Here is a 25,124-nt window from a genome sequence, read left to right as displayed (position 1 = left end):
AGAGTCCTTCATGATCACCTCAGCCAGGGCAGGAATTGAACCCACACTATTGTGTTACTCTGTACTGTTAATCCCCAGACATCCAGCCAAGGGAGCAAAGTTTGGACTAACAGTACTGTGATTGATGTAGTTCAGAACAATGTCAGTTGCCATAGATTTGGAAGAGTGGTGTATCTTCAAGTGGAAGCATGTATAAAAGTTTTATTGACTTCTGAGGAAACAAAAGTTAAAACTTAGTTTTCAGGGTGGTGTTTGAAGCCATGGGTGGCATTTGGTGTCTTATTTCGCCTGTTTACTGTACAGTATTTTTCTTTGTGACTAAAATTTCATAACTTCTGCAACAAAACAAGACAACCTTTGATCATGGCTTGACTTGGAAGAGCAATGCACCTTGGCCCTGAAGCAATTACCAGAATAGCATGGGAGTTTCAACATTCAGAGCATTTAGATGGTGTTGTGCTGCAGTGTCCATACCTCTGGACCAGAGCTCCCTGGTTTAAGTCAAACCTACCCTGGAGTTGTGACTGAGTAGGTTGATTGAAAATAAGTTTTAATGCAGTTGGTGCATTTAAGCGTGTAAAGGGTTTGTTTGTGTGCTGACAATCTCCTCCCTGCCCCTCCCCCCAATTCCAGGCACATGGCCATGGAAGACCCAAGCATTCCAAGAGCTGGCATGAGAGACACACATTTGTGAACTCCTGCGTTAGTTTTGTCCTACTGTTGCCTTTGGTTTCCACGGATGCTAACAAACAGCTGTCTCCTCACATGAGACGCAGAGCAGGAGGGGGAATCTGGTGAGTCGAGCTGTTTAGCCAATTGCAGCCATGGATCTGGCAGTTCATTGCCATTGTTGATATTGGAGAATGAGTGGGATCAGGCAGGAGGGGAACATGATCCCCGTGCTGGATTCTGTATTTCAGAGTTCACAATGAAGCATTGAAATAACTACATATTGTGTCAGGATTTATTATTTTTTTAAATTGCTTTTGAACTAAGGAATGTCACCAAGTTGATATTGTTCCAAGTTAAGTCAAAAGTTGAAAAATTGACTCAAGTGAGACTCCCGTCCAAGTGACTAATTCAAGTCGATAACTCTACATATTCGGAATGATTGAGTTGTTGAGTTAACAAAGATTCCCAGCAGATGTGGTCTGTATGAGTCACTGCCGTTCTGGGTAGGAATTAGAGTAGTTTCAGAGGAAGTGCAATTTTGAGAGCAGTGTTTTTAACTTAGAACATTCTAGTGGTGAAAGCCAACTCTTACTGGTTTGTTTTTTCAAATGTAATTAAGGAACCTGGATGTAGCAAGGATCTATAAAAGGAATGGGCAATAAATGGAAGTCCTTGCGGTGTTTATGCACTTCTTTTACTGACAGTGAAGGAGTTCCAGAATTTAAATTGAGCAAGAATGAAGGATTTCCGATTCCGAATGGTGTGAGACTGAGTGTCAGCAGTGTGTTGATGGTCATCCAGGACACCTTGCTGCTTTGGTCTCTCCTGGCTATCGTTTTGAAAGCAATTGTTGAAGATTAATTTGTAATTGTTAACAATATACGCACCATTGGAAGAATTCATAGGCTGTAATCACTTTTCCCCAACTTAGACTTCAACAGACATGGAATCAGCTCAATGTTGATCACTATCTACTGAGCACCACTAATGGAAAGCAGCCCTTCTTAGATGTCTGTAAGAGTTGCTACGGTATTCTAAGGTTATTGTTTGTCTGTGGCCATGGCTGACTGGAGCACTTAACATATTGTCAGCACGTGCAGAACAAATGAGAAAATAAGGTCCATCTTTGTCAACTTTCACCTAGAAATGGTGACACATTTTTGAAATCTAATAGCACTTTTTTTTAAATGTGCACGCAGAATAAATAACGTGCTGTGCAATTTTGTTTTTTTTTTAAAAGGACTGTATCGTAAACTTTGATTTACCTCCACAAGCAGCTAATTTAGCCTGTAAGAGGGCAGAGATGAATGGAATTGCGAATTGATGTTAAGGTTGCAGTGACCTTTAGCTAACTTGGCAATCTGGAGCTAACTTGGCAGCTGGAGTTAATAAAATTAAAATACATTGGAGTTTAAATAAATTCCCGTTTGCACATCTTGCTAGAGGGTGTGGCTGCTGAATGACTTAACAAGCTAAGTATGGAAGAGCAGGGACAATGTGTCTGCTGTAGAGTGGGAGGCTGAGCTGTGAGAAGAACCAGGTATATTTTTCAGGTGTTGGCATCAATTCAGCCTTGAATTGAGGAATGGTTTGTAACTTTGCCATGAGTGATTTCTTGATTTTTACCTTTTAAAAACAAAGGGACTAATGTCTTGACATTGCTGCTAAGGCCATAGCAAACAGCAGTACATCCAAATTCTAATGCAGAGTGTTGCAAATTTCCAGAGTTATAAGATGCATAACTAAACATTTGTTGATGAAAGGTTATAATTTGTTGAAAAAGTTATTTTCTATGTATAACCTACAGCATTCTACCCTTGGTTAAAGTATGCTCAAGTCCTCTGAACTGATATTTGTGCTTGGAGTTTAAAGCAATAAATTTGCCATTTTAGGGAGCAATCTGTATTAATAAGATAGTCAGTCTGTCTGAATAATGATTAAAAGTGAGGGTTTCTTTACTGAGGGATTTAGGTTATGATACCTGCTTAGCTTTTAAGTCCTACATAAGCCAATATTTTTTTTTCAAAAGCAAATCCGTGCTTGGCAACCAACACAATCTAAATAAACTTGATTAATTGCAATTTAACTTTTTTTCTTCTTGACTAAACACACAACAATTTGGATTATGGAGATGTTTGCTTTCTTCTACGTTCAAAATTAATCAATTTCCACCAAAGGTTACTTGATTTCTGAATTCAACTTGCTTCCATGGAAAGTAATTCCTAAATATCTCAATATAGCACTAACTAGACACAGCAGGTCACAGCCTAAAGTTTTAAATGAATCTTTATTGCTGTTCTTCCATGTATAAATTGTTTGGGCTGAGTCTGTAATAGTTAGTTAGTTAATCAACCTTTCCAGGTGGGTTATGATGTATTCAAGGCAGGTGGGGCTTGAACCCTGGTCTCTGGCTCACTCTACTATAGTGCCACAAAACCCTTTTGTTTTATTGCATCCTTGGCAAATTATTGTTAATAATTTGAGGGGTTGTAATTGTAACAAATCTCTTTACTCATCCATGTAATGTAGTTAAACATGTGATATGCACTGGCTCAGGCTTCAAGATGTCCCTAGTTACCTCTGTTCTTGATTATCTGTTATGCTAGTATCTCTTTTGAACCATATTAAAGTAAGTGTTCAAGAATTTCTATAGGTCTGGCAGAACCTGAAGCTCCAAACAAAACTCTTACTCAATTCACTGTAAACTCTTTCTTTCTCCACAGATGCTGTCAGATCTGCTGGATTTCTCCAGCATTCTGTCTTTTAGTAGGTGCTGAAATATTTCACTTTCCTGTTAACAGTTAAATAACAGAATGTTAACTCATCCAAATGTTTTTGGACTAATGTCTGAAGTAGACCACATTCCAAAAGTCAATATTTCTATTAGCTGGCTTCTGTTGCAGAGAGAAGGGGAAAAAAAGTGCCTTTTTGTTGCCTTTTTAAGCAACCTCATGATGTGCCAAAGCCAAAATGTAGTAGTGTTGTAATAAAGGCAAATGCACCAACTTTGTGAGTAGCATGCTCTCAGAAACAGAATTGCCTCTGATTCAGAAGGCGAGGTTAAAAGCTTCATTCGAGGAGTTGACCCTACAATCTGTGTTGATGCTAGCCAAATACTTAATGAGTGCTGGGTTATTTAATGTGCTGTTTTGCTGCTGAGATTCTGGACTGCAATCCTGTCTGGCAATCTCTGAAGAGAAATCAGTTAACGTTTCTGATCTGGTGACCCTTCCTCTGAGCTCTGAGGAACTCTGACTTGCTGAGCTTCCCCAGTAATTTTGGTTTTTGTTTGATTTACAGCATCTGCAGTTCGATCCGTTTTTGTTCTCAAGAAAACATTAGTTTGTCCAACCCAAGTAATTGTCTGAAAATTCGGGATGGATTTTAAAAAAAAAACTTAAGCTTACATAGAATTTCTTACAATCTCAGAATATCCATAGGTCCAAAGAATTACTTTTTGAAATGCAGTCACTATAACCACAAAGGATATGGTGGCATTACTTTGTGTGCTGCAGGGTTCCACAAACAGGGATTATAAGTAGTACGTTCTCCAATTTTTAAAAATGTGAGCAAAACATAGAGGAACTCTTTTTTTTGACTAAAGCCATGGGATCATTAAAGTTCACCCAAGAGGTTATAATATGATCCTCACTTAATGGTGGCACCACCAACACTACAGCATTCTCTTTTGTACTTAAAATCGTCAATGGTTTATGTGCTCAACTCCCTGAAGTGAGATTTGGCTGAGGGTGAAAGATGACGACAAATTGGAATGTAATCCAGCTAAAACTATTGAATTGTTTTGGAGCTTTAGAGATTTAAAAAAAAGTCAAAAGGAGAAAGGACCGACAAAAGGTTGCACGTGGTTCGGGTGAGAGAAAGAAACCTACACTGCTAACTGATACAGCAGTGAATCTGCACAGTTACTGCCTTTGCTATTTGAATTAATGTATCTCTGGACATTGGAGTGCATCAAGGAAAACTTAAACAGTGCAATTCACAACTGATCTTGGAGGAACCTGTATGAGCGAGCTCAGCACAGGAACAGACAAGTACACCGTTTCTAAGTGTAGATTTACATAAAAGGTTACAATAGTGAGTAGAGTGGGTTCTTTCTTGATTATATGTTTACTGAGATGTCTCTCGATTAATTTTTTAAAAAATATAATCTATAAGTATTGTTAGCCTGGAGTGTTTTTTTTTAGAGCACTAAAACTGCTATTTCTGGGTCTGTAGATTGTGCAGGAGCAAGGATTGTCTTTAGTAGAGTGATATGCTCTTGTTGAATGTGGGAGTTGAGGGTGAGTTTACATGTTACTGAGGATTATATTTGCAGGGAATGTCTTTGGTTGCGAATCCTGTTGGATTGAATGGATCGGTTGGAGCAACAGTTAGAGGCAATAAGGAAATTACAAGAGCTGGGAGTATGATGGATGGCAGTTATAGGAAGGGAGAAAAGCTGTAGATACAGTCAAATATATGGGTTAACTCCAGGAAAGGTAAGAGAAGTAGGCAGGTAGAGCAAGAGTCTTATGTGGTATCCCCATTTCAGACAAGTATGCTGGAAAATATAGAGGGTGATAGACTCTCAGGGGAATGTAGCACAAACAGCCAAGTTTCTGTTATCAAGACCGGCTCTAATGCAATGAGGGATACGTCTGGTTCCAGAAGATGGATTATGTTAGGGGATTCTCTAGTCAGAGGCATAAACAGACGTTTCTGCAGCTAGCAGCAAAAAATCAGAATGGTGTGTTGCCTGGTGACAGGATCAAGAATGTCTCGGAGAGGGTGCAGAATGTTCTCAAAGGGGAGAGGGACCAGCAGGAGGTCATTGTACACATTTGAAACCAACAATATAGGAAGGGAAAAGAATGAGATTTTCAAGCGACATTATAGAAAGTTAGGCAGGAATTTACAAGGAAGGTCCTTGAGGGTAGTAATATCTGGATTACTCCTGGTGCTTTGAGCTAGTGAGGATGGGAATAGGACAATAGAGCAGATGAATGTGTGGCTGAGGAGCTGGTACATGGAGAAGGGTTCACATTTCTGGCTGATTGGAATCTCTCCTGGGGTAGAAATGACTTGTACAAGCAAAATGGATTGGACCTGCATTGGAGGGGGATGAATATACTGGCAAGGAGATTTGCTAGAGCTGCTTGGGATGATTTAAACTAGTAAGGTGGGGGTTGGGACCCAGGGAGATAGTCAATGCAAGAGGGCTAACAGGGAAGGCGTTTGGAACATGGGACTGGGATATCATAGCAATTACAGAAACATGGCTCAGGGATGGACAGGACTAGCAGCTTAATGACAAATGCTACAGGAAGGATAAAAAGGGGGGGGGGGGGGGGGGGGGAGTGGTGCTTTTGATAAAGGATAGCATTACAGATGTACTGCGGGAGGATATTCCTGGGCATACATCCAGGGAAGTTATTTGGGTGGAACTGCGGTAAGAAAGGGATGATGACCTTATTAAGATTGTATTATAGACCCCCTGATAGTCAGTGGGAAATTGAGAAACAAATTTAAGGAGATTTCAGTTATCTTTAAGAATAATAGGGTGGTTATGGTAGGGGATTTTAACTTAGACTGGGACTGCCATGGTATTACTGGTTTAGATGGAGAGGAATGTGTGTGTACAAGAAACCTTTTTTGATTCAGTATGTGGATGTACCTACTACAGAAGGTGCAAAACTTGACCTACTCTTGGGCAATAAGGTATGGCAGGTGACTCAGGTGTCAGTGGGGGAGCACTTTGGGGCCAGCGACCATAATTTTATTCCGTTTTAAAATAGTAATGGAAAAGGATAGACCGGATCTAAAAGTTGGCGTTCTAAATTGGAGGGAGGCTAATTTTGACAATATTAGGCAAGAAAGCTGACTGGGGGCAGATGTTCGCAGGTGAAGGAACGGCTGGAAAATGGGAAGCCTTCAGAATTGGGACAATGAGCGTCCAGAGACAGTACATTCCTATTAGGATGAAAGGGGATGCTGGATGACCGGAGAAATTGAGGTTTTGGTCAAGAAAAAGAAGGAAGCATCTGTCAGGTATAGACGGGATGGATCGAGTGAATCCTTAGAAGACTATAAAGGCAGTAGGAATATATGAAAGAGGGAAATCAGGAGGGCAAAAAGGGGACATGAGATAGCTTAGGCAAATAGAATTAAGGAGACTCCAAAGGGTTTTTACAAATATATTAAGGACAAAAGGGTAACTAGGGAGAGAATAGGGCCCCTCAAAGATCAGCAAGGCAGCCTGTGTCGAGCTGTAGGGGATGAGGGAGATAATAACTAATATTTTGCATCCGTGTTTACTGCAGAGAAGGACATGGAAGTTATAGAAAATGGGGAAATAGATGGCGTCATCTTGAAAAATGTCCATCTTACTGAAGAGGAAGTGCTGGATGTCTTGAAATGCGTAAAAGTGGATAAATCCCCAGGACCTGATCAGGTGTATCTGGGAAGCTAGGGAAGTCATTGCTGGTTCCTTTGCTGAGATATTTGTATTATCGATAGTCACAGGTGAGGTACCGGAAGACTGGAGGTTGGCTCACATGATGCCACTAAGAAAAAGACAGTGAACTATAGACTGGCGAGCCTGACGTCAGTGGTGGGCAAGTTGTTGGAGGGAATCCTATACATGTATTTGGAAAGGCAAGGACTGATTAGGGATAGTCAACATGGTTTTGTGCGTGGAAATCATGTCTCGCTAACTTGATTTGAGTTTTTATTTGAAGTAACAAAGCGGATTGAAGAGGGCAGAGTGGTGATTGTGATCTATGTGGAATTCAGTAAGGCATTTGACAAGGTTCTCCATGGGATTCTGCTTATCAAGATTAAATTTCATGGACTACAAGAAGAACTAGCCATTTGGATATGGAACTGGCTTGAAGATAGACAGGGTGAAGGTGGAGGCCTGTGACGAGTGGAGTGCCACAAGGATCGGTGCTGGATCTGCTACTTTTTGTCATTTATATAAATGATTTGGATGTGAGCATAGGAGGTACAGTTAGTAAGTTTGCAGATGACACCAAAATTGGAGGTGTAGTGGAGTGAAGAAGGTTACTTCTGAGTACAACAGGATCTTGATCAGATGGGCCAGTGGGCTGAGGAGTGGGGAAGTGGAGTTTAATTTAGATAAATGCAGATGCTGCATTTTGGAAAAGCAAATCTTAGCAAGACTTACACACATAATGGTAAGGTCTTGGGGAGTGTTGCTCAACAGAGACCATGGAGTGCTGGTTCATAGCTCCTTGAATGTAGAATCTCAGCTAGATAGGATAGTGAAGAAGGCATTTGGTATGCTTTCCTTTATTGGTCAGAGTATTGAGTACAGGAGTTGGGAGGTCATGTGTCTGTACAGGACATTGGTCAGGCCACTGTTGGAATATTGCGTGCAATTCTGGTCTCCTTCCTATCGGAAAGATGTTGTGGAACTTGAAAGGGTTCATTAAAGATTTACAGAGTTGGAGGATTTGAGTTATAGGGAGAGGCTGAACAGGCTGGGGCTGTTCTCCATGGAGAGTCGGAAGCTGAGGGGGTGACCTATTTATAGAGGCTTATAAAATCATGAGGGGCATGGATAGGATAAATAAAATCTGTTTCACTCGATTGGGGGAGTCCAGAACTCGAGGGGAAATTTTTTGGCTGAGAGGAGAAAGATATAAAAGACCTAAGGGGCAACTTTTTCATGTAGAGGGTGGTGCGTATGTGGAATGAGCTGCCAGAGGAAGTGGTGGAGGCTGGTACAATTGCAGCATTTTAAAAGGCATCTGGATGGGTATATGAATAGGAAGGGTTTTGAGGGATAAAGGCCTAGTGCTGGCAAATGGGACTAGATTAGGTTAGGATACCTGGTTGGCATGGACAAGTTGGACTGAAGGGTCTGTTTCTGTACTGTATGTCTCTATTACTCTGTAATTCTATAACTCACCTGACAATCAATAGTTGACCCATGTTTGTACGTTATAGGAAGTTACATTTCCATCAAAATTGAAACTCACTCTTTGCAATCGCATCTCCTGTTACTGTTGCCAAATCCTAGTCTGAGATTACTTGACTATTACTCATATTTTGTGATGAATTTTCTAGCTTACTATTTTTATGACCAATGCTTAGGATGTGAATCCAAGGAACTGTGAAGTTCACCTGCGGTGAATTGTTGAAAGTGGGACTGAGCTAAACCAATCTGGAAAACTGAATTCCTGCACTATGCTGAGCTTGTTTATCTCCAGGATAATGAAGGTGACCAGGGTCAGGTCACTAGCTTGTGGGTGTGGGAAGGGAAAGTTTGGCCATGATGATCTTCATTATCCAGTGTCCTCAGTGGAAGTGTTGGATCAGGATAGGATTGTTGTTAGCTGTAATACCCACATTTACAGGACAACAACTTGTCTTTAGAGATTGCTTAGACTCTCCCAAGCATCATGTGCATTTGAACAATAAATTCTGGGGCTGATTACCATGGATCACATGGCACCCCATTAGTCAGTGTCCAGCACAATTGGTGAAACATTGGATAGAACCTGTTTGAATGTGTGAAACTTTCCAGAATAATGCAAAACCTGACTACTTACTTTTGGCTGTCTTTTCACAGATGCCACTTTAATGAGAGTGGGATGAGGTAATAGTTGCACTACTTTGGACACTTTTGCTGCAATCTCCCTCTGGGACTCGATCATTGAACCTTTTGGAATTACACCATACACCATTACTACGATGACCACTTTCAACCGATGGACCACCATACTATAAATAATCGTGCATGCGCTACAATATTTTGTTCACCATCATTTAAAAAGAGGAGGACAAGAGCTTGCAACGATTGTGGTAACTCTGTGACTTTCTTTCCCTTTATTTGACTGTCGGCATTTCAGACCTTGATGGATGTGATCGAGACATTACAGTTTGAAGAACATCCACACAGTCAGCAGAGCATGCCTTGCAGTGGTCATGCCAGGTCTACCCTACTCCCTGTTGACACTGAGGGAAGCAAGTCTACCAGTTTACCAAATGGCATCCGGAAAGGTCAGAAATGTCCACAGGAGTATGTACAAATCTCCTTACCAGATGCACGCAGTAAATTTCCAATGGAGTGGTGGAAGACTGGTGTTGCCTTTATTTATGCACTATTCAACTTGATTATGACGAGTGTAATGATCACTGTTGTACATGAGAGAGTCCCACCCAAGGAGAAGAATCCTCCACTACCTGATACGTTCTTTGACTATGTGGACCGTGTTGAGTGGGCTTTCAAGATCTCGGAAGTCAATGGTTTGATCCTCGTTGGCCTCTGGACAATCCAATGGTTACTTCTTCGATACCGGTGAGTGATGCATTGAAATACAATTCTTCATCTGATTGGTGCTCTCTTCATAGCATCCAACTGCTTGCAGTTAACAGTGGTGAGACCTGTCAATTACAGGATGCAAGTGGATTATTCTGCAGAGTTCCTTTGGATCCCCTTGTCTAAGGAAAGATATAGTGGCATTGGATGGGGTCCAGAGAAGGTTGATCCATGCAATGGGGGGGATTTTCTTATAAGGAGAAGTTGGGTCTGTACTCATTAAGATAAAGGTAAAAGGTTATGTTACCAGATTCTTACCAAATCTTGGGCTACTCTGTGTCATTAAAGACAGATGACTGGTGGTGATTTTAGCCAGGGGGTCACCACACCTCGAGTGAGGGGAGAGGTTGAAAAGGCTGGTACCCTCATGGTGTGGGAATAGAGTCCATGCTTTTGGCAGTACCTGCATTGCAAACCAGTTCATCAAACTGTGCATTGGAGTTTAGGAGAATGAGAGGTGACCTTAATGAAACCTGCAAGAGTATTGGAGGGTTTGACAGGGTAGATATGAAGTAGTTGTTTCCCCTTGAGGGAGAATCGAGGACTAGGGGACATGATCTCAGAATAAGGGGTTGACTGGTAAGAACATAAATGAGGACAATTTTGTTGAGGGTAGTGATTGTTTTGGAATTCTTGGCCACTGAGCGCTGTCAAAGCTGGGCCATTAGATAGTTTCGGGGCTGAGGTAGATTTTTAACAATAGGGAAATGGCAAGAACACAGTGAACCTGTGCAGCTACTGCCTTTGCTGTTTGACTCCATGTATCTCTGGACACCTGAGTGCATCTGGGTAATGTTAAACAGCGAAATTCACCACTGCTTTCGCAGAAACCTGTGGGACAGACTCGCAGCACAGGAACAGGTAAGTGCATAGTTTTAAGTGTAGCCTTGCTGTAAATCTACAATAGTGAGTAGAGTGGATTCTTTCTTGATTTGTTTTATTGAGGTCTGTCTCTTGATTACATTTTTTAAAATAAATGCCGTAAGTATTAGGTTAGCCTGGAGCAATGTTTTTTTTCTTCTTGGAGCAATGGTTTTTTTTTTCTTGGAGCTTAGGGAGAGGCTGAGTGGGCTAGGGCAGTTTCCCTGGAGCACTGGAGGTTAAATGTTGATCTTGTAGAGGTTTATAAAATCATGAGGGGCATGGGTAGGGTAAATGGACAAGGTCTTTTCCCTGGTGTCTAGAGCTAGATGGCATAGGTTTATGGTGAGAGTGGAAAGATATGAAAAGGACCTAAGGGGCAACTTTTTCCTACAGAGGGTAGTGCGTGTATGGAATGAGCTGCCACAGGAGGCTGGTACAATTGCAACATTTAAAAGGGATTTGGATGGATATATGAATATGAAGGGTTTAGAGGGATATGGGACTAGATTAGATTAGGATATCTGGTCGGCATGGATCGAAGGGTCTGTTTCCGTGTTGAACATGTCTGTGACTCTCAAATAGATTTGTGGGTTCTGGGATCAGCAGGGGATGGGTGAGTCAGCCCACATCTGGTTATGATTGTGAGCCACTGAGACCTATTTCATGCTCATGTCTGGAAAGGCATTTCTTATGATAGTGTGATTATTTGATTGGAAATGGATAGAAATACAGGGTGTTGGGTGCATTAGTCCTTTCATCTCTGGTATTCTCATCTTGGAATTTAGGACAGACTGCTGGATGAATGTCCTTTTTTGATTTTGTTCAAAATAAGTATTTCACACAATATGCTTCTAATATCTGCATTTTTTTTTGACAGCCATTGGAGCTTAAGAGGAAGTTGATAGTCACTCTCCCTCTGATTTAGTGATGTCTGGTGTGTAAACTTCAGGAAAGGACAGTGGTCTAATGAGCACATCTGTATTCAATAAACCTCCTTGAAAGCCTCACTTTGCATCAAGTTAATGCATTGCCAGGGTTTGAGGCACATGGATGACCACATTTCCCAGATGGATGAGCAGAAAATTTGCTGTAAATGGCTTTCTGATGATGCTGGGGACAGTAAAATATCTTCCCGCATTACATTTTAAGGCATGGACACAAAATACGCAACGAGTGTTCCCTCTATCATGTTCATCACTGTTGTTGCGACTAGTTTTCAATTCCACGTTCCTTTATTAAGTAAATTAATTTGAATTCCACCAGCTGCCGTGTTACAAGTTGAATCAGTGTCCACAAAATCGAAGCCCCTGGATTGCTAGTCCAATAATGTGCACTGTAACACAATATTCTGCAGATTAACTTCACAGAAAAACTGAGGAATGTATTGTACTGGCTTTGCGTTAGAATTAAATTGTTAAAACACCAGAAAGTGCTCAGAGTACATCGTAACCTGCTGGTTAGCTGCAAGCCTATATGGGCAGCTTGATAGCTTTTGTAGTAAGGTGGTAGTTTCCATCCCTCTGAGCCAGGAGTCCTGGGTTCACGTCTATGTGTGGGAACAGTGAGAATGCGGACCAGGGGGCTGCCAGGAAGATAAACTTCCCTCTTGAAGAGTTACCTCATGAATAGGTGGAGCGAAGGCTCCACAGGAGTGGACACAGACATGGGAATTGCTGGGCCTGTCCTGGTATATTTTGAGCTGTGGCTGGATCAACTTCAAATTATTTGGGAGGCTGAGGGGGTGATAGAGACGAGTTATAGGGAGGTAGTCACCCCTAAGTTACAGGATAAAGGTAGCTGGGTGACCATCAGGAAAGGGAATAGGCAGACAGTGCAGGGACCCCTCCCAGTGGTCGTTCCTGTCAATAATAAGCATACCATTTTGGATACTGTTAGGGGGCTAATCTACCAGGGGAAAGCCACTGTGGCCAGGTTTCTGACACCGAGATTAGATTAGATCACTTAGTGTGGAAACAAGCCCTTCGGCCCAACAAGTCCACACCGACCCGCCGAAGCGCGACCCATTCCCCTACATTTACCCCTGCACCTAACGCTATGGGCAATTTAGCATAGCCAATTCACCTGACGTGCACATTTTTGGACTGTGGGAGGAAACCGGAGCACCCGGAGGAAACCCACACAGACACGGGGAGAACGTGCAAACTCCACACAATCAGTTGCCTGAGGTGGGAATTGAACCCAGGTCTCTGGAGCTGTGAGGCAGCAGTGCTGACCACTGTGCCACCATGCCGCCCTGGCTCTATGATTCTCTATCACTGCTCTCCTATTCTCCCCACTTCTATCTGAGCCCATCATTAGAGGAACATTCAGGAGATTCTATGGTCACGAGCGAGACTCCCATATGTTATGTTGCCTCCCGGGTGCCAGGGTCAGGGATGCCTTGGATAGAGTCTACAGGATTCTTAAGGGACAATGTGAGCAGCCAGAAGTTGTGGTATAGATTGGTACCAATGACATTGGTTAGGGAAAGGTGGAAGCTCCTGAAAAGAGAATATCAGGAATTAGGTTGGAAGCTAGAAGGCTGGATGAGCAATGACGTAATCGCGATTGCTCCTGGTGCCACAGGCTAGTGAGGCGAGGGATAGAGCGAGTGCAGGTTCACGTGTGGCTGCGGGGCTGGTGGAGGAGGGAGGGCTTCAGATACGTAGATCATTTGGATACCTTCTGGGGAAGGTGTGACCTGTACAAGAAGGACAAATTGCACCTGATCTGGAGGCACACCAATATCCTCGGCAGGAGGTTTGCTCGAACTCTTTGGGAAGGTTTACACTAAATTGGCAGGGGATGGAAACCGGCGTACAGATCAGCTGATGGAGTAGGTAGTGAATAGCCAGATACGGTGTGCAGACAGTCTGTGAGGAGAGATAGACACTTGATAGGGCAAAGGTACATTCAGTGTGATGGGTTGAGGTGTGTCTATTTTAATGTAAGAAGTATCAGGAATAAGGGTAATGAACTCAGTCCCAAGATCTGATCCACGCTCTATGATGATGTCGCCATTACGGAGACTTGAATATCATGGGCAGGAATGATGTTTGGATATTCCAGGGTTTGATGTTTCTAAAGGAATATGGGGGAGGTAAGAGGTGGAGGAATGGCATTGCTCATTGGGGATAGTGTCACTGCTGCAGAAAGGGAGGTTGTTGAGGTTGGTTTGTCTACAGTTACTATGGGTGGCAGTCAGAAACAGGAAAAGAGCAGTTACATTACTGGCAGTTTTCTACATGCACTCCAAGAGCAAACAGAAAACAAAGGAGCAGATTGGGAGGCAGATTTTGGAAAGATGCAGAAGTAACAGGGTTATTGTCGGGGTGACATTAACTTACCTCTTATTATTTGAACAAAGAAGGTTCCAAACAATTTGGATGGAGCAGTTTTGTCAAGTGTGTAAAGGAAGGAGTCCTGACTCAATATGTTGATAGACTGACTAGAGGGGAGGCCATATTGGATTTGGTGCTTGACAACGAGCCATGCCAGGAGTCTGACCTGTTGGTGGGAGAACATTTCAGTAATAGTGATACAACTCACTGACCTTTATTACCCTCATGGAGAGGGATAGGAGCAGATGACATGGGAAAGTATTTAATTGGGCGAGGGGGATTTACAATGCTATTGGAACAAACAGATGCCTAAATGTTCTCTGGGAATTGCATGACAGAAATATGGAGGTTGTTTAGGGAGCACGTGATGGACAGGTTTGCCCCACTGGGGCAAGGAAGGGTTGGTAGGTTGAAAGAACTTTTGGGTGACCAGGGATGTGGAACATCTCTTCAAGAGGAAGAAGGAAGCTTACTTAAAGATGAAGCATGGATCAGACAGGGCTCTAGAGGGTTACAGGATAGCCAGGAAGGAACTGAAGAATGGACTTAGGACAGTAAGGGGGCGGGTGCCTGAAAAGGATTTAGTGGGTAAGTTTAAGGCAAACACTAAGGCATTCCACACTTACGTGAGAAACAAGAGGAAAGCCAGAGTGAGGGTAGGCTGATCAGGGATAGTGGAGGGAACTTCTCTTCAGTATTCACTGCAGGGAGTAACCTTGAAGTTTCTGAGGGCAGAGTGAAATAGACTGATATACTATAACAAGTTGATGATAAGGAGTGTCGGAGGCTGAGGGGTGACCTTATAGAGGTTTACAAAATTGAGGGGCATAGATAAGGTAAATAGACAAATAGTCTTTTCCCTGCGGTCGGGGAGTCCAGAACTAGAGGGCATAGGTTTAGGGTGAGAGGGGAAAAATATAAAAGAGAACTAAAGGGTAACTTTTTCAAGCAGAGGGTGGTACGTGTATAGAATGAGCTGCCAGAGAAAGTGGTGGAGGCTGGTACAATTGCAACATTTAAGAGGCATTTGGATGGGTATATGAATAGGAAGGGTTTGGAGGGATATGGGCCTGGTGCTGGCAGATGGGACTAGATTGAGTTGGGATATTTGGTCGGCATGGACAGGTTGGACTGAAGGGTCTGTTTCCATGCTGTACATCTGACTCTGAGGAGAATGTGCTGAAAATTTTGCAAAATAAAGGATAGATAAATTCCCTGGGCCAGATGGGATATACCCTAAATTACTACAGGAAGGAAGGAAAGAGATTGCTGTGCCTTTGGTAATCATCTTTGCATCCTTACTGTCCACTGACATAGTGCCATATGACTGGAAGGTAGCAAATCTTCCCTTGTTCAAGAAAGACTAGGGAGAATCCTGGGAATTGCAGACCAGTCAGTCTTGCGTCTCTAATGGGAAAAGTATTGGAGAGGAGTCTGAGACACCGGATTTATGATCACTTGGAAAATCACAGTTTGAGTCGAGGTAGCCAGCATGGCTTTGTGAGGGGCAGGTCATGCCTCACAAACCTTATTGAATTCTTTGAGGATGTGACAAAACACATGGACAAAGATAGAGCAGTGGATGTCATGTATATGGATTTTAATAAGGTATTTGATAAAGTTCCCCATGGTAGGCTCATTCAGAAAGTAAGGAGGCATGGGATACAGGGAATTCTGGCTGTCTGAATATAGAATTGCTGGCCCATAGCCAGAGGATAGTGGTAGATAGAAGGTATTCAGCCTGGAGTTCAGTCACCAGTGGTGTTCTGCTGGAATCTGTTCTGGAACCTCTGCTGTTTGTTTTTTTTTAAATAAGTGACTTGGATGAGGAAGTCGAAGGGTGGGTTAGTATGTTTACCAATGACATGAAGGTTGGTGGAGTTATGGATAGTGTGGAGGACTGTTGTAGGTTGCAATGGGACATTGGCAGGATGCAAAACTGGACTGATAAGTAGCAGATGGAGTTCAGCCTGGAAAACTGAAGGTCGAATATGAACACAGAATATAGGGTTAAAGGCAGGATTCTTGGCAGTGTGGAGGAACAGCAGGATCTTGGGGTCACTGTCCATAGATGCCTCAAAGTTGCCTCCTAAGTTGATTGGATTGTTAAATAGGCATATGGTGTATTGGCTTTCATTAGCAGGGGGGTTGAGTTTAACGGCAAGAAGGTTGTGCTGTGGCTTTATAGAGCCCAGATTAGACCAGACTTGGAATGTTGTGTTCAGTTCTGATTGCTGCATTTTAGGAAAGATGTGGAAGCTTTATAAAGGGTGCAGAGGTGGTTTACCAGGATGCTGCCTGGGCTGGAGGGCATAGCTTAAAGGTTGAGGGAACTAGGGCTTTTCTCATTGGAGAAGGATGAGCAGTGATTTGATAGAGGTGGACAAGATGATGAGAGGCATAGATAGAGTGGCTAGCCAGAGATATTTTCCAAGGGCAGAAATGTATATCATTGGTGTGGGGGAGGTGGGGGGGGCATTTTAAGGTGAGTTGGATGAAGGTTTAGGGGAGATGTCAGAGGTAGATTCTTTAAACAGAGAGTGGTGGGTGTGTGGATGCACTGCCAGCAGTGGTGGCAGAGTCCGATACATGAGGGACATTTAAGCGACTCTTGGTTAGATTAGTACAATGAAGGGTATATAGGTTAGTCTAATTTTAGAGTAGGTTGAAGGGTCTGTGCTGTGCTGTACTGTTATACGTACTAAGTCCCACATACTCCAGAGGTGTATCATACCACAGCTTGATTAAAAAACATCCATAAGGGCCACTTCCATGTCTGTCTTTTGATATTTTTTTTCCCTTTTCCAAAGAATGAGTTTGGCATGCATAACCTTTCAGTGACAAAACTTCACCATTTGGCTTGCATTATGTTGTTAATTAGTTGAGTTTCTCCAGCAATTTCTGGTTTTGTTTTAACCTTTCAGCTTGTGGAGGTTATTCCTGAGCTTAGCTCATGGGATGTAGATGTATCTTCATTGTGAGAACTCCGCAGCTGTATGACTACATACTGGCTAACTTGGCAATCCATCAGATAATGCATTGTGATCTTTCTGGGGCAGTAAATATTTGTACTGTTTGAGCAGGGCTAAGTTCATGTCTGCAGCTCTTTTAACACTGTTAAAGATGTCCAATGAAAGCCATCCCGATAACACATTTTGGCACAGTGTAGCCTTGTTGGGTTGAACTCTGCACAACGTGGGGCAATTGTTGACAAAGCAAACAGAAATAGGAGTCTGACAGCAGATGTGTAATGTCTACTAGTTCCCCTTCAAACCTAATGGTCTGATCTGACACATGCAAAGTATCACTCTTGTCAATGTCATGAAAAGCTTTTCTTATTGAATATTAGTTATCTAAATCTTGTTGTGCAGACATTTGTGGAGTGGGTAGATAAGTGGCAGATGAATTTCAATGCAGAGAAGTGAGGCAATGCACTTTGGTAGGAAGAAAATGGATCAACAGGTACTAAAATGAGTGGTGTACAATTCTAAAGGGGTACATGAGCAGAGGGACCTGGGTGTTGTATGTGTACTGCAATGTTCCCTTAAACCTGCACCTTGTAGCCACTCTGTTTGGTGGACACCAATTGGTGCCAATATTGAGTCCCAATTTCAGAAGTGAGTGACACAAATGGACCTTGAAGATCTACACAGCAAAAAAAAGTTATTGGGGGGGGGGGAGGTGTCATTAGTAGCAGGTCAGGTGGAGAGAGTAGTTAATGAAACATATGGTAACCTGGGTGTTTTAATAGGGGCACAGAATACAAAAGGAAGAAGGTAACTTGTATTAGAGACTTTTTAGACCCCAGCTGGAGTATTATACACAGATTTTGGTGCCACGTTATATGAAATGTGAATGCATCAAGGAGCAAGCTGAAGAGATTTTCAATGGATAGATTGGAACAGACAGATGAGGATAGATTGGGACTTTTTTTTTCCCTTGAGGAAAACCTCTAGGCATTTTCGATATCCTGAGCGGGCTGGATGGAAAGACTGGGAGAAACTGTTCCCCATTGTGAAGAAAAAACTAGAATGAGAGGACAGTTTTAAAAGGATTTCTGAAAGAAAGCAAATTTGATAAATGTTTTTCACACAACAAATAGTTAGGATATGCAATGCAACACCTGGAAGTTCAAATTCAATTGTGGCATTAAGAGGGTATTGGATGACTGTTTCTGTTTAAATTACATACAAGGAAATGCAGGAGAATGGCATGAATGCTCATGTAGAGAGCTGGGTGCAGATATGGGCCAAATGGCTGCTGTCTGCACCTTAACACTTCAGTGATTCTGTGAGCAGTGTCCTTGTGATGCTTGTTGAGGGTAAGCACGTCAAAAATTATTCTGCTGTTTGAGTAGTGTGACATAGTCTCAGTCTCAGTTCAACATCTCATAGATTTTTAATTAGTAAGGAGAGCAAGGTTTACAGGGAGAAGGCAGGAAAATGGGATTGAGAAACATGTCAGCCACAATCCAGTTGCAGAGCAGTCTCTGTGGGCGGAATGGCCTAATTCTGCTCCTATATCTCTTGGCCATTTGAAAGAGAGCATTTCTGACTGTGCTGCCTGCCCTCAGCACTGTCCTAAAGTGTGGGCCTAGATAGGCTAGCTGAGCACACTGAACAGGACTTGAACCTTTTCACTGCAAAGCGAGTGCTATCACTGAGCCAATGTTGAGATAGAGAAAATAACCAAAATTCCTCTGAATGTAGGAGCAGAGATCAAAGTGAAAAGCAAATTTACGAGTGAGGGGAAAAAAAACATACTTTTTATTTGGAGTACTGCAGGGGGGTAAGAGAAACAAAGTCTCTTTGTTTAAAATGTGTTTCAATGTCAAGATGAAAGATGTATTTGAAGTCTGAGTTTTTCTATGATCAGCACGAGGCTATCATGCAGTGGAACAGTTACGCATCCAATGGACTGAACACACATCTGCTGATGACTTTCCTCTTTGTTCGCAGGTGTCAATCAGTCAAAACACCAAGTGATGTTGTCTTGTGATTTTTTTATATAGCAGTTGAGCCTGGAAACCCTCTTTCTTCTCATAATTGCTAGACCTCCTCTCTCCAAAAGCTGAGGTTTGTATTCCACTCAATTCACAAATCCCTGTGAATCTGGTCTGTAGAGTGTTAACAATCTGATCAGGAGGACAAAGAGATGGAGAAATGAGGGTATCTTTTGTTAAATTCCCTTGTGATAAGTAGAGACTGCAGGGTTATAAGATAATTACCAATTAGTAAAGGCTGGTAATGCAGACCCATCACTTCTGACTTAAAGATGATACTAAGAGAACATAGTGACAGAAAGCAAAGAAATTCTGTCCAGCAGTCTTATTTGGATGGCATAAGATTGTAGCAAAATAAATTTTCTAGCAGAGAAATTATTATTGGCTTCCTTGCCACCGTAGTTCAAACCTGGCATTCTCTTTGTGTTTGTTCTTCCTGAATCACACTGAGAATGTGTAATCCTATCCACCACCAAATCCATACACCTTCCTCTGCCAGCAGCTCCATGACAGCAACACTATAATAGATTGTATGGTTGGGAATTGCCAATTCAGCAATTCCTGACTATGGGAATATTGGATCGTTCAATGTGGAGGTGAGGTAGCAGAGGAGAATTGATTATACTACATTTGTATCAGAGGACACACACAAGTAGCCATTCCTATCGAACTTCTGCCTGACTGAGTCAATACAGTCCCTGGTCTATATTTTGCACAATGTCTTTAGAAAGACTCAGCCAAATATCTAGAAAAGGGAGGTAGCACTCTCTCTTCGCCAAAACAAAGAACAAGCATGTTTTATTTCATTTATATAGTGCCTTTCACAATTTCAGGACATACAAAATGCTTTTCAACTAATTAAGTGTTTTCTAAGTGTTGGGGTTAGTCAAATTGCAAGCAGTGAGCTCCCAAGTGGATAAGTGATCTGCTTTGAGAAATTAAAAAAAAATAGACCAGGCAACTCTATTGGAAAATAAGTAGAGATAATGTTTAAGGTTGATCACCATTCATCGGAGCTCTGATTTTTAGGAGTTGGTAGAGGAATAAATATTGGCCAGGATACAATGGCCACTGCCTTTCTCATCAGTGACCTTTTTTTAATGCCCATCTGAGGGAATGAACTCTGCTTGAGAGCACGTGCTGTAATTCAGGACTACCTTTATTTGTGCAGTGAATGTCTGAACGGTCTGCATTAGTGCTTGAGTGGAGCTTGAACTCATGATCCCTGTTTTTGAGGCAGGAATTCTCCCACGGAGTGATATTGGGAGCTGTCTGTTGACTTGTCCTAAAGGAATAACCCAAACTACTTTGCCGTTTTAGAAAGTTTTCAACAAGAGTAAATTTACAAAGGGTAGCAAATTAAAAATGTTGACAGATGAGACACGTGACTGGAGGCTCTAGCAAGTGAAGAATTTGCATCTGGTGTGAAGATTATTGCGATGTCTCCAGTATTACCCATCCTTGCAAATCCCAGTCAAGCCCTAGTTTTGTAGAAATGTTGACAGCCATTCATAATAGTGATAAATGACCATTGTAAACATCTCTCCTTTAAAGGTATCAATAAGTGTATTAGTCATTTCATGCATTTATTCTGCATTCTTTAACTCACTCATACAATGTAGGCATCTCTAGCTAGGCCAACCTTTTTATTGCCCATCCCGAATTGTCCAGATGACAGTGGAGAGTGAACCATTTTGCTATGGGTCTGAAGTTAAATGAAGGCTAGACTGGGTAAAGATGGCAGATTTCCTTCCTTCCTTCAAGGACATTTAGTTTTTTTTAATGTTAATCTCAACGGTTGCGTGGTCATTATTAAGCTAGATTGTAATGCCAAATTTTGATTAAAAACAAATTTTGCCATATACCATGGTGGGATTCAAAACAGTGTCCCCAGAATATCCGTCTGTGATTCTGGGTGGTTGGTCTAGTGACATAACCGTACTTCCACCGTCTCCTCTCAATTAAAGGTGTGAACAGTTACTCTCACCTGCCCCGATAAGAATCGTACTTCTCATTGGGCTTCACTGCCAGGTTCTCAGCTTTTATGCCTGGTATACAACTGGAAACGAGACCCCACAAGGGTGGAATTGCTTCACTGAAGTAGCTGCATCAGAGTTGCTGTAGCTTATCAATCTCTCACAGCCAACAATAAGGTGATTCACCCTAAAAGTTGGAAATTATCTATGGGCTTTCACAACGTCAAACGATGAAGGTCAGGCCATGTAACTGGATGAAAACATCCTGCTTGGCATTAACTCAAAGTCTTGAGTAGTTTTGATCTCCAGTCTCTAATCAGCAAGGCAGCCTGGAGTATGATTTTTTTTTTTTCATTCATTCACAGGATGTGTGTGTTACTGGCCAGCATTTATAGCACATCCCTCATTGATAGTTAAGAGTCAGCCATGTTGCCAGACCAGGCAAAGATGGCAGATTTCCTTCCCCATAGGACAACAGTGAACCAGATGGGCTCTCCACAGCAATCAACAATGGTTACCCGGGCGTCACTAAACTCGTTAATTCCAGATTTATTTCAGTTGAATTCAAATTTGAACCCAGGTGCCCAAACTTTCCCATAGTCACTGGATTAATAGTCTAGCAATTTTATACTATGAGACTATCAATCCCACTCACCCACCCTTTTTTTTTCTTTTTACCCCCTTTCTCCCCCCCCTTCCCACTTTTCCTCCTCCCCCACTCCCCAGTTTGAACTACACAAACAGATTTCCATACAACAAGAATATCAGGAAGCCAAAGTTCACCCCTGCAACAGGGAACCACTGAAGCCCTAAATAACTTTATCTCCACTTTTTTTCTGCAATTGGTGTTCAGACTGAGTGCCCACTGAGAAATGGAACCTGTAGTCTTTGCCAGAAACCCCTCACTCGTACCTACCGAGGATGGAACACTTGATTTATTTTTAGGTGCAAAGTAGACCTCTTGCAAATTTTGTTCTAAGCTTCCACTTTGTGAGAAACATTAACCTTTTAATTCCATAGGTCAGCCAAAACACACGCCATTTTCCATTATAACGTAGCGCTAGTTGTCTTTGTTTTTAAAAACCGTTCCAGAAGCTGAAAGTTGCTGAACCAATAGAAAATGCAGCACATTTCACTGCAAGTTTAGATTGGGTAGCCACTTTTATGGTATATCCTATTGCCATAGTGCCTGGAATGAGGTTTAATCCTATATGTGATAGACACACCCAGATCAACTATTAGGGGGCTTACTAAGCAAAGGCAGAAATTCTCCTACTGCATGGAGGATAGAATAATCCAAACACCCATCATGTCCTTAACTAGCTGTACAGCTTTGAAAAGAGCTCCAAAGGCATGCTGAAACCAACAGGGAGAGAAATGGGAAGAATGAGTTGCTGTTATGTAAGGTAATGCTTGTTGATAATACTTCATACAGGGTTAATGCATCTCCAACATTAAGTCCCACCCAGTCTGGTGATGGGTTAGTGGGAAAACAGCAGAACAGCTTCAGATCTTGCAGGATGAAGGCCTGTATTGTAGATCACATCAGTGCTTGTAATATTGTCCAACTTACCAAGTTACTTGCACCTTTATTTCAGTCATGCAATTGTCTGAAGCAAGCTTTGGTTAAAAGGCTCTTCTCATGAAGACTAACTCATGGATTTCTACTATCGCTGTAAACTAAAGTAGGCCCTTCAATCCAGTCAAGGAAAGATGGTGGCAAAAGCTACCCCAGCCCCACACTATAGTGTTTGGAATCAGCATGATATAGCCATTTCTGTGAATATTTTTTAAAGTTGTAAATCATTTCTTGGGGGAAGCGCTAATATGTGATCTGGAACCATGTATTTTCCATTTCACTGAGCTGAGAGTTCTGCAGTCGGCTTTCAGCTAGTCTGTTTTAATTTCACCCAGCCTAAATTCTTTCCAGAGTGAGGCGCTCATTGTTGGGTTGCCAGACTTTGTGGGGGTTGGGAAGGGGCGGAGGTGTGAATAGGGGTCCAGAAATTGAAGATTAATCCCTCAAGGACACTGCTATAGGCAACATGAAGAGATAATAACATCAATACAAAACAAAATAGCACAAAAAAGGCTGGAAATCTGAAGTGAAAACCAAAAGAGAAAATACTGGAAAAGCTGTCATTGGGAAATTGCGTGGATTTTATTATAATGGAGGTTATAACAGGACAGTAAGAAAATCTCAATGCCATCGCACTGATCGTGGTTTTGTAATTTTTTTTTGCAGTTTTAATGGAAGTAACAAGCACCCTCAGTGAGTGGGAACCAGTGGGTATATTGAACTTCGATTCACAGAAGGCAGTTGACTAGGTGTTACATTTGAAGTGTACATCTAACTGCAGGTTCACCTCTTCATAGGTGAGGAAATATTGGAGATGTTCAGACTGTTTTCTCCTTGGGGAGGAGATGACTGAGAGGAGGTTTGATTTAAATCTTTCAAATCTAGAGGCCTGCAGAGAGAGCAGATGGGGAGAAACTGCTCCCACTCAAAATGAGGAATGAAAGGATGCAAATTTAGTGTCTTGCAAAAGAAGAGAATGCAATGTGGGAGAGGGAAAAATAAAGCTTTGATTCAGTGAGTAGTTAGGGTCTAGAATGCATTGCCTGGAAATGGGGCAGAGGCAAATTCAATTGAGGCATCGTTTCCAATCAAGTAATCAATGTGCAGGTTTCACAGAAAAGGCACCAAGGCACAATCCTCAGCTGGCGAATCTGTCTAGATAGGATGGACTGAATAGTTTCTGTTAGACACTTTTATCATTGTCATGGTGGTAAGAGCTCATGGTTTAGGGATTAACATATTAGTTTGGATTCATTGGCAATAGGAATCGCAGGAGGGGCATAAATGGGTCACTTGATATTTTAATGTAAACAAATTCAGTCATTTGTTTGGAGTTTCCTGTGTGCAAATTGGCTGCCTCGTTACTGGTATTATATTTACTCACATAGGATGTGGTTGTCACTGGATGGACCAACATTTATTGCCCGTCCCTAGTAGCCATTTGAAAAGGTGCTGGTGAGCTGCTGCCTTGCACTGCTGCAGTCCATGTGCGATAGGGAGACCCAGAATGCCCTTAGGAGGGACTTCCAGGGTTTTGATCCAGCGACCCTGAATGAACAGTGATATATTTCTGAGTCAGGATGGTGAGTGAATGTAACGGTGACTATATTTCAATAGCGTTTCATTGTTGTTAAGTATTTTGGGACTTCCTGAGGTCACTCCAAGCACTATGATGTAGATGCTACGTATGTACACTGCTGCCAAATTTCATCATTTCAGTTAAAAACTTGACACTTAGGCAAGTTTACCCTCAGCAGGAATTCCACCAGGAGCTATCGTTCCTTTTCGGCAGTCACTGCAGGATAGCAAAATTTCCCCACCCCCACCATACAAATGTCAGGTAGTTATTTGGCACTTTAGACAAATAATCTCTCAGGAATAATGGTCACTTGGGGAATTATACCATAACAGGTCAGTGGAGCCTGGTTGTGGACATCAGGGTGAATGTATACTGATGAATAATTCATCCCTTTTTTGCCATTAACCAGTGCATATTCAGAAGCCACTGGAATTGGAACCGAGATTTGGACATCTGTTGCATGTTATTACAATGCTATTTCTATGTGGTACAATAGTGAGATCTGTATAGCTGAATAGTTTTGTTTAGTTTAACTCTGAGTTGACTTTGCAAATTTTTCTTCCCATTGCAGATCAATTGTGGGGCGTAGGTTTTTCTTCATAATGGGAACTCTATACCTGTATAGGTGTATCACCATGTACATCACCACTTTACCTGTGCCTGGCATGCATTTCCAGTGTGCACCAAAGGTAAGGTCCTCACTTTTTTTTAAAATTACCAAATGCAGAGCGACTTATTTTTATTTTTGATTTGCCTAATGAGATT

At 42.1% G+C, this 25,124-nt stretch overlaps 1 protein-coding gene across 8 annotated transcripts in view; it reads left to right on the top strand.

The window, feature by feature from the left end:
* Window positions 1-25,124, top strand: part of sgms2a (sphingomyelin synthase 2a) — a 78,290-nt gene that overhangs the window by 36,599 nt on the left and 16,567 nt on the right. For all 8 annotated transcript variants that reach the window (XM_060851562.1, XM_060851558.1, XM_060851561.1 and 5 more), the window contains 2 exons: window positions 9,269-9,997; window positions 24,931-25,048. In XM_060851562.1, the coding sequence (XP_060707545.1) occupies window positions 9,555-9,997; window positions 24,931-25,048 (561 nt within the window). In that variant the 5' untranslated portion in view covers window positions 9,269-9,554. The remainder of the gene's footprint in view (window positions 1-9,268; window positions 9,998-24,930; window positions 25,049-25,124) is intronic.

This window comes from Hemiscyllium ocellatum, chromosome 36, assembly GCF_020745735.1.
Source record: "Hemiscyllium ocellatum isolate sHemOce1 chromosome 36, sHemOce1.pat.X.cur, whole genome shotgun sequence".
NCBI classification, from domain to species: Eukaryota; Metazoa; Chordata; class Chondrichthyes; order Orectolobiformes; family Hemiscylliidae; genus Hemiscyllium; species Hemiscyllium ocellatum.
Note: the sequence above shows the minus strand (reverse complement) of the source record. Positions and strands in the feature narration are given on the sequence as shown.